This window comes from Diceros bicornis, chromosome 19 (assembly GCF_020826845.1).
Source record: "Diceros bicornis minor isolate mBicDic1 chromosome 19, mDicBic1.mat.cur, whole genome shotgun sequence".
In the NCBI taxonomy this organism is placed as follows: Eukaryota; Metazoa; Chordata; class Mammalia; order Perissodactyla; family Rhinocerotidae; genus Diceros; species Diceros bicornis.
In genome coordinates this window covers 27654716-27671105 of record NC_080758.1, presented here as the reverse complement: position 1 = coordinate 27671105, position 16390 = coordinate 27654716, and the positions used below count along the sequence as shown (strand labels likewise).

Below are 16390 nucleotides of genomic sequence, written 5' to 3'. Positions count from 1 at the left end.
ACTGTGCCCAGCAAAGGCCTCTTTCCCTGACCCAACTAAGAAAGAACCCAAACCCCCTGAATCTGTTTGTCCCTGTCTCTACAACTCTCTGTCTGTCTCCCTGCATCACACACACACACACACACACACTCGAGACATACTGACCCACACAGGCACCTCCTTTCCTCTCCTCTCCCCTGCCCCCGCCCCCACGCCTTTCTCCGCCCCCTTCACCAGGGAGGCTGCCCGGACACCACAGGACAGACCCTCTCTCCTTCTCCCCATCGCTCCATGGGTTCCAGGCCGGGGTCCGGAGGGTGTAGTGGGGAGGGGCCCCACAGCTGGTCAGGCATTTTCCCAACCCCTTCCGGCCACAGTGAGCCCCCACCCTGCAGGTCCCCCCTCCACCCCGGCTCTGGAGTCTGTGGGAACCAGACAGTTAGTTGGGGCTGTCCAGCCGGGCTCGCTTCCTCCCAGGCCCCAGGGGACGTGCCGAGGGAGGAGGGAGCAGCAGAGACTGAAGTCAGTGTGGCCGCCTGCCCGAAAGAGGGCCTCTGGAGGGGACTGGGCTGCCTGCCTGACAAAGGGGTCTCCAGCCCCCTGGGTGTCACCTTGTGGGACATAAGACCCTCCAGGTCCCCACACCAAAGACAAGAAAGGGGGTTCCCCCAGTGTCACTGGCCCCTCTCTTCTCTCCCTATATATATGATCCAGATCGGGGGACCGAGGCTCCAGAACGAAGCCATTTGCCTCAGCAATTCTGGCACTGGAGGGTGCAAGGACAGTGAAGTTTCAGGTCCCTAAGTCTGTTCCTCTGATGGAGGCCATGAATACACCCATTTCTCCTGCTTCCATCCAGGGAGGAGCTAGAGGAGGCCAAAGGTCAGGGCTCAGTCACTTCTGATCTGTACCCAGGACAGCCACCCCCCCTTCCCCTGTGAGAGATATGCTCTCTTCAAGAGTCACCAGGAGACCTCAGAGAGCTGGGGGCTCAGGGAGGTCCCTGTTCTGTGTGGGAAATCCAGACAAGGGGATTGGTGCCTGCCTTTCCAGCCTTGGGTTCTCGGTCTGTGTAGGGGTGATGAGTTCCAGGATTCCAAAAAAGCCCGCCCCCTCTGGGGGTCACCACCAGCTCTGCTCCTACTCTGTGTGTCTCCCCTGCACCCTCACTCAAACTGCAGGGCTGGGGCCGGGGGTAGAGCCACACAGACCTGGTTCTGATTTCCTCTCTGCCAGTCACCCGCCATCTGGATTTGGAGCTAGGGGACCCCAAACTCTCTGAGCCTCAGTTTCCACCACTGTAAAACGGGGATAACATTCTGCACCACACAGGATTCAGTGAGTGGATATCTACAAGCCCAGGACAGAATAAATGCCATGCATGATCCCAGTTACTACGACTGCTCCTACCGGGGACTGCTGGGTCACAGAGTCAGCCCCTCCAGCCAGCCCAGCCTCACCCTCTGCCTGGTATCTCTCTTGGCTGCATCCCTCCTCTCTCCCCCATTCCTCTGCCTTCTTGGGAAACTCCCTAAGAAAGTCCCCAGCAGGAGGAGGCCTCAAGGGGACACTTCCATCCGGGGTCCTCCACCCCTGCCACACAACCCCACAGCCACAGCCACCCCACACGGAACCAGGCTTGCGGCCCTCAGCCCCCAACCATCCAGCAAGCTGACCCTCATCATCACACTGGCTTTATTGGCCCCGAGAGCCACATGCTAAATCTCAAGTGGGCCCCGCATCCCCTCACCCCCAAGTCTGTCCGGAGGCCCTGGGGGCTGGCCGAATGTTCATCACTCCAGTCTTGGCTTCCTCTTCCAGCTGTCATTGGCTTGTAGGCCTGGGTCCTGTGAGAGCTCCCCAGATCCTAGAGGCAGGCTCAGCCTGGAGGGTGTAGTTGGCAGGCGCCCTGCAGGGATGCCCGAGGTCAGGCTGGCTTCACTCAAAGAAGAACATTCCTGGTGTCCGGTATAGGCAGGGGGTCAGCCCCAACGGGTAGCCAGATCCTCCCTGGACAGGGAAGCTGCCTGCAACCCAGGGTTCCTTGGGGTCAGCCGGCAGGGGCAGTGGGGCCCGGAGTGAGGCTGGAGGGGTGGGTGGTGCAGGGGAGGGGGCCGCTGAGGCCAAGAGGTGCTCAAGGCCTGAGTCAGGCCCCATGCAGAAATTCAGTGCCTGCAGCCGGCACTGGTAGCTGCTCCCAATGCCCGCCTCGGGGGGCAAGATGGGCGTAGGAGCCTTGCTAAAACCCTCAGCCTCAGAGAAGCCAGCAGGAAAGCCAAATGCTGGGCATGGGGAAGACGAGGTGGCCACGGGGAACTCCCCTGGGCCGGCAGGCTTGGGTGTGAGCATCTCTTTGGGCTCCGCGGGTGGCCGAGGCCTGGCATCGGTCATTGCCGGGCACATGCTGGCTGGCAAGGCCCCCACCAGACCCCCAAAGCTTAGGCCCTTGGGCTCTGGCAGCTCTGGCGGGAACGGGCACTGCCTGCCAGTCGTGGCGTCGGGGACTCCTGGGTCCTGGTTTGTCACTCTGAGGGGTCCACGGCGTGCCTTGGCGGGGCCCTTGGCGCCCTCGGCACCTGCCCGCCGGGTGAAGCGGCGGCGGCGGCGCAGGAAGCTGCCGTGCTCGAACATGTCGTGGCAGTCAGGGTCCAGCGTCCAGTAGCTGCCCTTGCCTGGCTTTCGGTCATCGCGGGGCACCTTGACAAAGCACTCGTTGAGCGACAGGTTGTGGCGGATGCTGTTCTGCCAGCCGGGCCGGTTGTGGCGGTAGAAGGCAAAGCGGCCCATGATGTAGCGGTAGATGCCGCTGAGGGTGGCCCGCTGCCCCGGGGAGCTCTGGATGGCCATGGCTATCAGGGCTATGTAGCTGTAGGGCGGCTTGGTCGGCTCGGCAGCAGGGGCCAGGGGCCCGGGTGGGGGCTGCTGCTGCATGCTGGCCGGGCTGGCCGGGCTGGCGGGACCACAGGGGCCAGGCACGGCGTCCAGGGCTGGTGTCCGGCACAGCCTGCCAGGGCTGGTTAAAAGGCCCACTGGCCCAGCCTCCCAGCCTGGAAAGGCAAAAAGGGGTGGGCCCACCAGGCTGCCCTCCCTTCCTCCTTTGCCCCCCTCCTCCAAGGCCCAAGAGGGGCGGGCAGGAGAGGCCAGGATTGGGAAGCTGTGAGCAGCTGCCAGGGGTGAGGAGATGGGAGGGAAGGGACTGAGACCCTCAGCCCACATGTGCCGGGTGGTGGTGGCTAGGGAGTGACAGGATGTGAAACCGAGCGAGACAGAGACAGAAACAAAAAGAGACAGTGGCAGAGATGTAAAGAGAAAGAGGCAGTGAAAAAAAGACAGAGAGACAGAGACAGAGAGAGGTAGAGACATAACAAGAGAGATAGGAACAGAGAGAGAGAGAGGGAGAGAGGGAGAGAGAGAGACAAAAATAAGACAGAGACAGAAAAAATAGAGACACACAGCACCCAGATACACACACACACACACACACACACACACAGAAAAAGTTAGACTCACTGAAAGAGAGAAATGAAATCTACAGAGACAGAGAGAAAGAGGGAGATAGAGAGACACAGATACAGACACAAGAGAGGGCAGAGAGACACACTCAGGAGGGGTGGACTCTAAGTGGCTGAGCTGGGGAACTGGGAGTCCCCGTGAGAAAGGCCCCAGGGACCTCTCCAGTCCCCACCTCTAGTTCCCTGTTCCTCCCCTCCTCCTCCTCCTCCCAGGCCTCCGGTCTACTTTCTCCTCCCCGCAGTGCAGAGCCCTCGAGGTCACACTATTCCTGCCCTCCTAGGCCTGGGATGTAAGCGTGTAAGCTGGGAGGGGTGCCTGGGATGGTGATGAGGGCGCCCACACTCTGTCTGCTGAGCCCCCAGCGCCCTCTAGTGACTGGTGTGGGGAGGATAGACATCTAGGCAGAGGCATCCATCCTCACCAGACGCGTCTCAAGCGAGGCCCTGACCCTGGCTGAGCCGCAGATTCCCTAGCACAGACTAGGGGTTTGGACTGTCACTCTGAACTGAGCTCCCCCCCCCCCCCCCGCCAGCTGAAGCCTTGGGCTAGGGGTGCAGCGAAGCCCAGGGCAGACAGTCAGACCTTCTGAAGGATGGGGCAGCCTCCTCCATGCTCTCGAACCCACAAGTAACCAAGTCAGTGGGCACCTACCGTGTGCTACTCTCCATGCCAGGCCAGCTCCCATCCCCTCCCTACATTTACTTCTCAGACCAATCCTGCTCCAGAGGCCTTCACAGCTTCTTTTGAATGGATGAGAAATTTGAGGCTCAGAGAAGTTAAGTGACTTGCCTGAGGTCACACAGCTAGTGAGTGACAAAGCTGAGATTTCAACCCAGGAGTCTGTAACTCCTTACCACCACCCTTTCTGTGAGGGGCAGGGGTAGAGAACAGTCACTGGGCCCCCACTGGAAAACAGGCTGTGAACCCCAAGAGAGTAGGGACCACGCTGTTTTGCTCTAAGTTCAGTGTCTAGCATTGGCCTGGAACAGAGCAGATGCTCAATAAACAGTTGTTGAACAAATTAAAAGAACAGTGATCTGATTGACTTCTGGTCTTTGTTGAATCATACAGTTTCCCCCCATAAAAGTGGCTTATTATTGTATCACTAAAAGATTTATTAAGCTGCCATCTGTAAGAGGATTCTTATAAATAAAGTCAGAAATCAGAAAAGGAAAAAAGGTCTGATTTCTGGAGTGGAAAACAGTGACTCTCCTGACAAGGCAGGGTCAACTGCCTTCCTGGTGGAGGTGCTCCCTCCCAAGTCTCAAGGACTCCCTCAACGTATGGTTTGCAAAGATGGGCGGGGCTTGGGGATGGTTGGACTCTTGGTTCCCAACTTGGCTTCTGCCTTAGGGCCCTGTTTGGGGGCCTGCCTCAGTTTCTCCAATGACAGTATCTACCAGTGCTGGTGGTTCAGTGGTTAGCATCCACAGGCCCAGGTTGCCGCAGTCTTCTGTCTTAGGACCCCACCCCCACCACACACCCAAGAAGAAGAGAGACGAGTGGCAGGTGGGAGGAAGGGTCTGGAAACTCAGAGCCCCTCAGAGGCGGGGCAATTCTGTCACTGGCTAGCCCCACTCTGAAGAACCCTGAGGATCTAATTACTGGTAAACTCAGCTTTAAGCAAACCTTACCATCAACCACAGGTAAGGTCTGCTTTAAGGAAACCGCTATAGGCATGCTGGGCTCTCAGCAGAGAGACGAAGTCTTGTTTCTGACCTCATCGCTGTTCCGGGAACCTCAAGGTCGCGCTCGGTTACCGCCTGACGCCCCAGGCCCAGCTGCCCGGCCGCCCGCCCGCGCGCCGCGTTCCAGGGCTCCATCTCCGCGGCTGAGGCTGAAGGACGCCGTCGGCTTCCGCTGTCCCAACCCACCTGGGCGATGGGTGGGGGGAGGCCCCAAGTCCTCTGGCTCAGTTTGGGCAGGGCCGGGGTGCGGTCTGCACCCTGTAGGGGGCTGACTTTATAGAGGGTACGAGAAGATGAAGCGGCCGCTTAGGGCTGACTCAGCTGCGTCAGCCGGTGAGTGACGCTGCGGGGGATGCGCGGCTGGGGACCCGCCGCCCGGGCCCCGTGGCCGTGGCGCTTCGAGTGCAGGACGAGCTCCCGGGCGAAGACTGGCTCCACCTGCGGGGGGCATGGGGGACGGGGGGGGGCGGGCAATGAGCCAACCATCTCCGTTACGCGCCCTCTGTGTTCTGGTGGGAAGTCACAGCCCTAGTGACCGCCGCCTCCCCACACGCATTTTACATACAGGGTCATACAGACCAGAGGTCGTACAGCAGGTCAGGGGCGGAGCTGGGACTGAGGGAGCAGTGAGGGGCCGTTCAGAGGGGACTGGAGGGTGTGGTTCTCCTCTGGAGTGGGCGGTGACTCACGTGGGCCATGATGAGCCGCTCCTCCGGCTGGTCTGGGGGCCCTGGGTACTCCTCGCCAAAGCACAGACGGATCTGGTACTCGGGCTCCGGGCGACCATCCTGCAGGTGGGCGCGTAGTTCTACGGGCACCGAGACTGTGGGGGCTGGGCCAAGATGGGGCATCCCACCCGGTACCCCCCTTGTGCTCATATCCCATGCCCACGTCCTGTAAGCCCACCCCTCATTGTGTACCCATGCCCTGTGCCCACTTCCATGTCCCGATGCCTGTCTCATGTCCCACATCTGTGCCCACTTCCAGTGCTCATGCCCCTCGCCTTGTGCCCCTATGCTCACTATCACGCCTTGATGCTCACCCCATGCCCACTACCACTCACCTATGCCCACCTTGTGCCCAGTGCCTCTGATGTCAACCCCATGCTTAGCACCCTATGACAACACGTGCCCAAGTCCTATGCTTATGCCCCACACCCAATGCCCCAAGCCTGCCTCGTGCCTACACCTCCCATATGCCTATGTCCATATCTGTGTCCAGCCCTCCTGATGCCCATATTCGTTCCCACTCCCGGTGCTTCTGTGTCGTGTCCTTTGTTTTGATATCCACCCCATGCCCAGCATTCTTAAGTCCGTTCCCCTGCGCCCACATCTCGTGTGCCCACTCTCCTCTATCCACGTCCCTTTGCCCACCCTGTGTCTAGCCACCCTGCCCCGCGCCCCCAGCGGCCCCACCGTCGCGCTCTTACCCGCGAGGAAGCGGCGCGTGTCGAGCAGCTGGCAGGTGCGCTCGCGCTCCAGTTTGTTGGGCTGCGCGCGGTGCGGGGCGAGCGGGCCGCGCCAGTACACGCGGCCCTGGCACAGGCGCTTGGCGAATACGCCCTCGGGCGCCACCCACAGCAGCACGCCGCGCTCCAGGTGCGGCAGCAGGCGCTGCAGCACGCGGGCGCCGGGCGGCGGCTCGGGGAAGCGAACCTGCGCGATGCGCGGTGGCGACCCCAGCAGGCGCTCGGCGGCGGCGGCTGCCCGCGGGCTCAGACGGCAGCCCTCGGCGGTGCGCGCGGTGGCTTCGCGCACCAGCTCAGCACCGTAGAACAGCCGCACGTGCAGCCAGCAATCTGCGGAAAGGGGAGACCAGGCCCGTGCGCCAGGCGTTGGCGGCACCCGCTCCCCCCTCCCCCAACAACAGGGCAGGGGACCCCGAGGTCCTCCAGGCCCCACCTAGGGAATTTTTGGCGCTCCCTCACAATAATTGATAGTAATGGTTCTAGTAGTAGTGGTGGTGGTGGTGGTGGTAGTGGTAAATAGTAGCAGCTTCCAGTATAAACGAACTGGTAGTTGAGCTTCAAAAGCATAAGGTTGGGAGCCATCTGTGCAATGGGGGCCTGACACTGAGGCCCTCCCAGCCCCAGCTTCTGGGATTTTAGGAGCTTCTTCTCAGCAAATATTTTAATGCTGGTAGAAATAATAATAATAACAATGACAACAACAACAACACAGCAGCCTCCCGCATGAAGAGCCAGTACCATGCTCAATGGTTAGGGCAGTGGGCTCTGCAGCTAGGCGCTTGAATTCTAATCTCTCTCTGCCACTTAGGACCTGTGACCTATTAATAACTTCCCCAGGGTAACTAGCTGAGTGACCTTGGACAACGTTCTTAACAAACATCCATGTCCGTTTTCTGCATCTGGAAAAGGGGGATAATGACAGTATCTATCTCACAGGGCTATGGGGAGACCTTAGAAGGATGCTTGGTGTAAACTAAGTCCTCAACAAATGTTGGCTGTTGTTGTTTTTGGGAGTCTGGGGCTCTGTGGGGGAGACAGAGGCTAGCCAGCCCCAACCCTGGGCTGCACAGTGGTCAGAGGGGAAGGCCTTCAGATTTCTTACCGGGGTTGTTGAAGTCCTCAGGGGGCGAGGGGCTCCAGGGGTGTGCCGGGTCCTGTGCCTGGTACCCTGGGGAGGGAGGGGGAGTAGTCAGGTGCCACCTTACCCTAGGTCCCTCCACCCAGGGCTAAGGTCCCAGAGGAGGCTGGGGAGGAGGCAGGGGTGGGTGAGGAGACCCAGTCCTTACTGTGGTCAGCCAAAGGGCTCCGGAGCAGGGTGGCTGGTGGCAGGGATCCCTGCTGGGCCAGCCTGGGGGGCTGCTCCTTGTCCTTATCCTCTATGGCTAATCCGGAGCCATCCTGAGCATTGGGAGAGAGGGTCATGAGGGTGGGAGAGGAGACCTGTGGGCCACAGGAGTTCCCAGACTGTCCGCACTGGGGCGGGGGGATGTCTGGACAGACTGAAGGCCAGCTGAGGGTTGATAGGGGTTTCGAGGTTTCAGAGCTCAAGACTCTTCCCCCCATAGAGGTAAAGAGAGAGTTGATGGGGTTGTTGGAGGTGATGGTGTCAGAGATGAAGTTCCTGTGATAGGGAGAGAAGTGCTGGGAGTGAATGAGGAGATGGGAAACAGAGGTGATAGAGATGGGGGACAGAGCAATGGAACAGATGCTGATGGGGGCACTGGGGACAGTGGAATGGACCAGGCTGATGGGTAGACAGGCACAGAGCAATGCACCATTGATGATGGGGGAGAGGTGATGGGGTGGAGATAATAAGGGTGATACAGACAGAGCGATGGAGATAGAGATGAGGGGGGTGATGAAGATGAAGGGAATACAGTGATGGAACTGGATCTGACAGGGTGAGTGAGGACAGAGTGATGGACCCAGCGATGAGAGGGGAGAGGGGGTGAATTTGGAGAAAATAGAGCTGATGCAGACAGAGTGATGGAGCTGAAGATGATGGAGGTGATGGGAACAGTGAGGGAGACAGAGATGATGGGGGTGAAGGGAATAGAATGATGGAGCTGAAAATGGTGGCGGAGATGGAATGGAGGTAAGAAGTGGAGCTGATGGGAGGGATGGGGACAGGGGAGCAGGAGCTGATGGAGGGGTTGAGATAAATGTGCTTGAGATCATAGAAAGGGTGGTTTGGGGGAGAGGTAAGCAAGCTGGCAAGGCTGCAGGGGCTGGAAGGACACACTGACCTGGTCTGTCCTGCAGGCCGGCTCCGTCACTTCTCCAGGGGGCTCCTCCTGGCTCTGCACAATGCCCTTCTCTTCAGGGGGAGCAGAAGCCTTGGTAACTGGATGGAGCAAGAGAAAGCCTGTTGTTTCCTGGGCCCCAAGGGGAACCCCCTCAACCAAGATGGTCCCAGACAAGAGTACCCCAGCTCACTGCGTGATCTCAGGCAAGGCCCACCTCTCTCTGGGCCTCAGTCTCCTCCTTTTCAAGTGGGGAGATAACCTGGGTGGTCTAAGTGTCCTCTGTTTACCAGCCCCTGAGTTTAAGCTCAGTAAGTCCACCATTTCCCATTTTACAGATGGGCAAAGTGAGGTCCTTGTTGCCCAGAGAGCCATCCTTGGCCACTACCTCCAGGGGCAGGATGGTACCTGGGCCATGGGCACCGACGGACACAATCCGGTAGACCTTGTAGGGGTTGGAGATGTCCAGCTGGCTGCGCGCATGCACCTCACAGAAGTCGGCACTCTTGTTGAGGGCACAGCGGAGCCGTGTCTTCCAGGTGGAGGGGTCCTCCTTGTCAATGCCCTCTATGTGCTTGCCCTTGTATATGGCCCAGGCCTGGGGATGAGCAGGGGGACTTGGGGAGGAGAAGCCCGGGAGAGGGGGCTGGTGCCCTGCAAAGGGGTGAGGGCCTGCCTTGCCTCCCACCCTGCTCTCTGCCACTCTGCCCCTCTGCCCCTCCGCCCCTCCATCCTTCCTTCTCTTCCGCCCTCCTTCCATCCAACACATATACCTTGAGTTCCTGCTATGTGCCAGTCTCAAGCTAGGGATTGAATTGGGAACAAGACAGATATAGCCCTGCTCTCAAGGAACTCAAATCTAATGGGAGAATACAGCTGCAAACAGCTGAACGGAAATAACTATATTCCAAATTATGGATTGTGATAAAAAATAAATAGGATGATGGGATATAAAATAATGGCAGTGATTTGCTGTCTGGAGAACCATAAAACTCAATCCCTACCTATTGCCGCATACAAAGTGGAGTCCAGATGATTAAAAAAACCAAACTAAGAGGTAAAACTGTAAAATTAAAAGAAGATAATGTAGGAGAAAATCTTCTAGGGGCAGAGAATCCTTCTTAAACAAAACTTCAAAGGCATGAACTATCAGGCAAAAAAAATCACGTCTGAAATTCGCAAGAGGCTAAGGTCTAGAACATACAAGGAACTTCTGCAAATCATCAAGAAACAGAGAGTATCTTCTAAAGAAAAAAATCTTATCAAACAACAAGAATGGGTGGTTTACAGAAGAGGAAACCAGAAGCCCATGAGCATATGAGGAAGTCCTTAAACTCATTAGTGTCAGAGAAATGCAAATAAAAATATGGGATATCACCTGTAAGCAGGCAGAATTTAACTAGTGGATAATGCCAAGGGTTGATGGGGATGTGGACACTGTTAGTGGGCGTGGAATGGGGGCAGAGCCTCTGGGTAGTAATCTGGCACACCTAGTCAAATTAAGTATAAACATACCCCATGAGCAGAAATGCCAATTCCAAAGGAATTCTCACAGAGGCTCCTGAGGGGACGAGGGCAAGGATCCCCACAGCAGCATTACTTGTTGTGCTGAAAAGCAAACTTGTGTCCATCCGTGGGAAAGCGGGTGGGAGTGTGTGTATAATGGATGCCCACTGCAGAGCCTATGCAGCGTGTAGAAGCATCTAGGAGCAACAAATTAGATGTGCAGAGAACAAGAACAGATCTTCAGAGCATGATCCTGAGTGAAAAAAAGTAAGACTCCCACAGGAGATCTGCAGACAATATGATGTGCAAGAGACAAGAACGCACACAAAACAGCAATGCCCACTTTGCAAGAAAACCAAAGATATTCATTAAATACATTAGAATGACTGCTTGTGGTCGTAGAGGGACTAAATACATAAGAAATAGGAGAGACTACTTTAGAGAAGGTGATCAGAAAAGGCTTCTTGGAGGAAGTGGCGTTTGAGCTGAAGCCTGAATGAAAAGGATGGAATCTGACAGAGAGCTGGGGGAAGGGTGTTCTAGGTAGAAGGCATAGCAAGTGCAAAGGTCCTGAGGCGGGAAGAGATGGATAGATTCCAGGAAGGCCAGTGTGGCTAGAGCTGAGCGGTCAAAGGGGAGGGCAGTAGGAGATGTGCTGCTTGCATTGATCACATTCAGGGCTGGGGGGGATTGCAGTGATGAATCACATTTAGTCATTACCCTCAGAGATTCCAGGCCTGGTGGGAAACCAAACAGAAAAGCCACAGTTCCTATGCTGGTACCACTTGCCGGTGATGAGACCCTTCAGGTTTGCTGTTGTCTGTAAAGTGCTGATAATGCCTAACCTCATGTGGTTGTGGTGAGGGTAAGGTGAGCTGTCTATGTAAAGTGCCTAGCGCAGCGCCTGGTACATAGTCAGTGCTCATTTATTGCAGTACCTATGCATTATACTAAGGATACTCTAACTCAAAGGTAACCTGGGCGCCGGGCACAGGATGCCATCACCATGATGACAGAGGGATCTTTGTTTTTTCCCTGCCGTGTCACCAAGCACCTGGAGTGGTGCCTAGCACACGGGAGACGCTCAATAAATATTTGTGGACTGAATTGAGCTGGGCCTTGACGGGTGAGTAGGAAGTTGCCAGGTGGAGTGGCGTTCCTGGTCGGGGAACAGCTTGATCAAAGGCCTGGAGGTGTGAAAGGGCATGGTGCATTCAGGGCATGGTGAGCAGCCTGGTGTTGCCGGAGCTGGGTATGTGTGTCTGAGGGTATGTGGACAGTCAATTCGTCTTATTCTTGCTATAAAATCTACACAAACACTGAACTGGTGAATACTGAACCATTGTCCCAGGGAAAATACAGGACTGGGTTCCTGTGATCCTCTAGTTACACCATTTTCGTCAACAGATCAGTACATAACCTTGTTTTGTGTGTGTTTCTGTTTAAGGACACCTGATTTAATATAAACCGTTGATTCATTCATACTGAACTCACAGCCAGCAGCAGCGTAACTCACATCTGAACGAAGCTTATCTAACACACGTGTGTTCTCTGATGTGCAAGGCACATCACAGCCTTCTTGTGCTTATGAACACTAGACAGTGCTTCAGCACTATGCTTGGGGCCATTTTAAACAGTGAAATCATCAAAAAAAAAAGCACAAAAATATTAAAAACATGGCACTAAATAGACTGTGAAAAGGACCCTTGTTTACAGTAGGAGAGCTAAAACTAGAAGGCAGAGCATCACCTCGTTCAGCCCCAGCTAGGAATGTGCACGTCCAGTGACTCAAAGTTCTTGCCATTCTGAACATGTCTGTGAATGGCTGCAAAGGTGCCTTGAGTATTGATTTGGGGATTACAAATTTTAGCAAGTAAGCAAATTTGCAAATATGGAATCCATGAATAATGAGGATCAACTGTCTGTGGTGGGGGAAAGGAGAAGAGGAATTAAGGAAGATGAGACAGACTGAAGCTGGATCATGAACGTCCTCGAAGGCCAAGCTTTATCCCATGGGCTTTAGGGCACCGAGGGTGTGAAGGCAAGAAGTCACATGTGTGCATCAGTGGTGGGTTGAGGGATGGGTGAAAGCAGCCAGAGGGATGAGGAGGGCCAGCCCCCACAATCTCCCTCCTCCAAACAGCACATAGTCTTAAGAGACAGGCCACGCAACCATCTGTTCAACACTGTGCTCATTGTCACCACCCTCGAGCAGCAGGAGGGAGTCTGCTGATGGAGACATACAAGGCAGTTAAAATTCATCAGGAAAGTTGTTCCAATGCAGGAAGCAGAAAGATCAGGGATGACTTGCGAGAAGCACTGAGGTAGAGTTTAATAAATGCATTAAACAAATGAATGCATCAGGGAAGGCTCTCTTGAGGAGGAGATGTTTAAGCTGAGCACGATGGGAGTTGGCTAGGTGAAAGTGAAGAGGAGAGGGTGTCCCAGGCAGGGGAAGAGCATGTGCAAAGGTCTAATGGTGCGGGAGACATGAAGCATTTAGAAACTGGAAGCACTATCAGGCCAGGCCTAAAGTTGGGGAGGAGAGGGAGTGGAGAGAGACGAAGCTACCGAGGGGCAGTTCACGCAGGACTTTGAGTCAGGACTTTATCACAAGGGCAATGGGGAGCCATGGAAGAATTCTGAGCAGTGGAGGGTCATGGCAAGATTTACACTTAGAAAGATCCCTCCAGAGGACTGAGGGGAGAGCTAAGGGACGGGGGAAGCAGGGAGCTCAGTGAGGTCCCTGCAGCTGTCCTGGTGAGAGATGGTGGAAATGGGTCCAAGTAGATGGACTGAAGATAAAATCCACAGGAAGAGCCAGCAGGCCTTGGTGATGGAGTAGAATGAGACTGGAAGAGAGGGGAGCAGCCAGGGTTCAGGTGCTTGGCTCTGGGGTCTGAGTGGCAACTGGTGCCATCTTCCACTTTGGGAAATACAGACGTTTGTAGGGGCGAGCTAATGAGTGTGGTATTGAGGGTGTGCTGAGTTTGCGGGGTCTGGGAGCCGCCAGACCAGCAGGCTTGGGGCTCCATGCTGAAGTGGTGAAAGGGGAGAGTGGGACATGAGGAGGGAGGTCCAGGAGTGAGCTGCAAAAGAGGAGGGGACGGAGTGGAGACTGAGAAGCAGGGGCCAGGGAGGTAGGAGGAAAATGGGGGGCAATGTGGAGGATGGGGTGGGAAGCAGATATTCTGGAAACGAGTGAGATGTTTCAAGGAAGAAGGAACGTCCACCAGGCCCAGACCCACCAAGAGGTCAAAGAAGATGGAGACGGTGACGGCATCCTTGGATTTGGCAACTAGAGACATTTGCAGGAAGGACAGAAGCCAGACTAGGGGTGGTGGTAGGGAGAAGGAATTGGGGGGCTATGAGTGAGGGAGTTGATAACCAAGACCCTTTCCAGGTGCTCCACCCTGTGAAAGGAGAGAGCAGGCGGGAGAAGCAAGAGCTGGAGGCGCTGCAGTGTTTGGGGTGTGGCAGCGGCCTGCTATGCGATTGGTTCCTTATTGCTCAGCAGAGAGACTTCAGAGTTTAAACGTCGATGGGAGAGCGCCAGTTTGGAGGAAGTTAATGATGACTGAGGAAAGGAAGGCATCCCTGGAGGAGGTCCCTGAGAAGGGCTGGTGTTGGGAAGCACAGAAAATGTCCCCAAGTTGCCGGGCTTGGTGGTTTGGGGCGGGGAAGTGGAGGGAATTCCCATGGGTGGCTTCTGATCTCCCCGTGGAGAGGGAGCAGAGGCCCCCTGAGAGGTGGGGATGGTGCAGGTCACGCAGCCATGGTGATTCCGTTTTAAGAGGGTGTCTGAGGGTCTCCCGCATTAGGAGAGCACTACCCTCAACCTAGAGACAACTGAGTCCAAGGGCCGAGCGAGTGGCCGAGGTCACACAGCGCGTCGGTCAGTCCGGGCGCTGGGACCATGCGCATCCAGAGCCCTCCCGGGGCGTCCCCCGCCCCCTTACCCTGAAGAGCGCCGCGTCCTGCTGCGCCCGGTAGCCCTGCTTGGCTGCGTGCTTCCAGGGGATGCGGAAGAGGGTCTTGCCCTCGTCCTCCCAGCGCAACCCCTCGTAGTGCCCGCTCTCGATCTGCGCCACCAGCCAGTCGCGGAGGCGCAGGGGACCCCTGGCCCCCACCTTGCGTCGCCTGCCGTCGGGGACCTTCCCTTCCTCTCTCCGCCAGGGGTCGCCGGCCATCGGGGACGTAATGCGCCGGGGGCCAGGTCTCGGGCGCGGCGACTGGACCCCAGCGCGAAAGGGGATCGCGGGGACACCTGGCTGGCGCGCGGAGGCGGCGAAAGCGAAACTGGGCGGGCGGTTTCGCTTTCCTTTCTGCCCCCACTCCAGGACGCCCTGGCCTTTCGCCCCTCCCCCTGTAGCCTGGCCTGGAGGGCGTCGGGCCTCGCGTAGCGGGCAGCTAGGGGCGCAGTGGGACGCCAAGATCCGGTGGAGGGTAGGGCCTCGGGGTAGCCCGGGCTCTGTCCGTCCTCGGAGGGGGGCCCAGACAGGCACCCAGAGGCGCCCCTGCACCTGTTCTCTGCTCTTCCCAGCTTACTGGAAACCTGTCAGTCTCTTCTCAGGACCTGGACTGCAGAGGTGGAAAAGGCGCAGGGCTTCTCAAAGGAAGGCCCATCAGAATTAGGGGGCGGAGACCGGTTTAAAACGCACACCCTGGTCTCCATCCCAGACCTGCAGAATCAGATTTCCCGGGCAGAAAGCCCAGGAACCCGCATTTTAATGAGTCCCCCCATAGGATTCTGATTCAAGTGGTCCATGGGCCACACTTGGAGACTATTTCCTTCCCCATTTCTGAGCTTCCCCCTTTACTGACAGCTCACCGAAGAGCTGGGCCTGGCTAAAGCCTTTCCTGCAGTGTCACAATTGTTTCTCACAACAGCATGCGAAATGAGTATAATGACCTATTTTATAGCGAGGAAAACTGAGGCTCCGGGAGGCTGAGGCCCTATAGCCAGATCACAGAGCTGGTAGGTGGGGGAGCCAAGATCCGAACCTGTGTCTCTCTGCCCCCAGGGCCAGGAGCCTGAACAGTGCCCCACACTGCCTCCCAACAGCTACACCTGGAGTTTATGGATTCCTGGTGGGGTCTGTGATCCCCCTCCAAAGGTGTATGCAAATTTTTTCATGTCTATGTATTTTTCTAGGGTTTCTATCGTTCATTAAATTGTCAAAGGGGGTTTGTGATAAGAGGCCAAGTAGCTCAGACTGTCCCCCCCTTGCTGTGACATGGGGAAACTGAGGCTTCAAGAGAGAAACCACACCTCACTCAGCGGGCAGAGAGCTGGATGCCCAGCCAGCATTGATCAATGGCTGGCAGCACTGTCCCTCATAGGTACCTGTCAGGCGGGCCTTCTTCGTGCTCCCCACCCTCTGTCCTCACATGCCAGCTGCCACCCAATTCTGACACTTCTACAGTCACAGTCAGGATTCAGACTCAGGCCTGTAGGGCTCCAAAGGGTCACAAAGCAGTTCACATGATTACATACGAGTCGTAATGATATCTAAGCGGGAGTCTTGAGTGTGTCAGACAATCTCTTCATTTTTCCAGGTGACAGAGCGTAGTAATTAAGAGGGTAGGTCCATAGCCAGGGAGCCGGGATTCAAATCCCAGTCCCGCCACCTGCCAGCTGGTGACCTTCGGCACCAACCTGTTTCCTCCTCTGTTAGCAACACCTACTTCATAGGGTTGCTGGAGGATTAAATACGATGCAGGTAAAGTGTTTGGCACATTGCCTGGCCCATAGTGAGTGCTCAATAATGAGTGGTATTATTATTGTTGTTGTTGAGTCAGACTGTGGTAAAAGTAATGACAGAAGGAGGGGAGCAGCATGAAGGACCTGGAACATCAGATCAAGGTGCTTTGCTTTGTCCCATAGATGATGAGGCCATGGAGGCTTTTAAATAGGGGGACACCAGCAGAAACAGAAAAGTGTTTTAACCCCGGTGGATGGTGGCACCGCTGACCAGCCAGGACCGTAGGCT

The 16390-nt window shown here is 56.2% G+C and overlaps 2 protein-coding genes across 2 annotated transcripts; both read right to left on the bottom strand.

The window, feature by feature from the left end:
- Nucleotides 1–1638: 1638 nt before the first annotated feature.
- On the bottom strand, nucleotides 1639–3342 carry FOXS1 (forkhead box S1). The gene has a single exon (XM_058562968.1). The coding sequence runs from the start codon at nucleotides 3340–3342 to the stop codon at nucleotides 1918–1920; it is 1425 nt and encodes a 474-aa protein (XP_058418951.1). The 3' UTR covers nucleotides 1639–1917.
- A 2130-nt stretch (nucleotides 3343–5472) lies between these two features.
- Nucleotides 5473–14672, bottom strand: LOC131418551 (interferon regulatory factor 4-like). Its single transcript, XM_058562969.1, has 8 exons — nucleotides 14357–14672; nucleotides 9300–9489; nucleotides 8895–8992; nucleotides 7935–8046; nucleotides 7751–7816; nucleotides 6610–6978; nucleotides 5870–5988; nucleotides 5473–5618 (listed from the first exon to the last, which is right to left on the bottom strand). Exons 1-8 carry the CDS (start codon nucleotides 14585–14587, stop codon nucleotides 5487–5489), a joined length of 1317 nt encoding a protein of 438 aa, XP_058418952.1. The 5' UTR covers nucleotides 14588–14672; the 3' UTR covers nucleotides 5473–5486.
- Nucleotides 14673–16390: the final 1718 nt, after the last annotated feature.

Bases quoted from the DNA above. Each gene is read 5' to 3' on its own strand.
- LOC131418551 (XM_058562969.1), bottom strand. From the start codon at position 14,587: ATGGCCGGCGACCCCTGGCGGAGAGAGGAAGGGAAGGTCCCCGACGGC. The intron at 8,993-9,299 runs GTACCATCCTGC...TGCTCCATCCAG, and splicing joins CGTCGGTGCCCATGGCCCAG to TTACCAAGGCTTCTGCTCCC. The intron at 5,989-6,609 runs GTAAGAGCGCGA...CGGTGCCCGTAG, and splicing joins CACGCGCCGCTTCCTCGCGG to AACTACGCGCCCACCTGCAG.
- FOXS1 (XM_058562968.1), bottom strand. From the start codon at position 3,342: ATGTCTCTACCTCTCTCTGTCTCTGTCTCTCTGTCTTTTTTTCACTGC.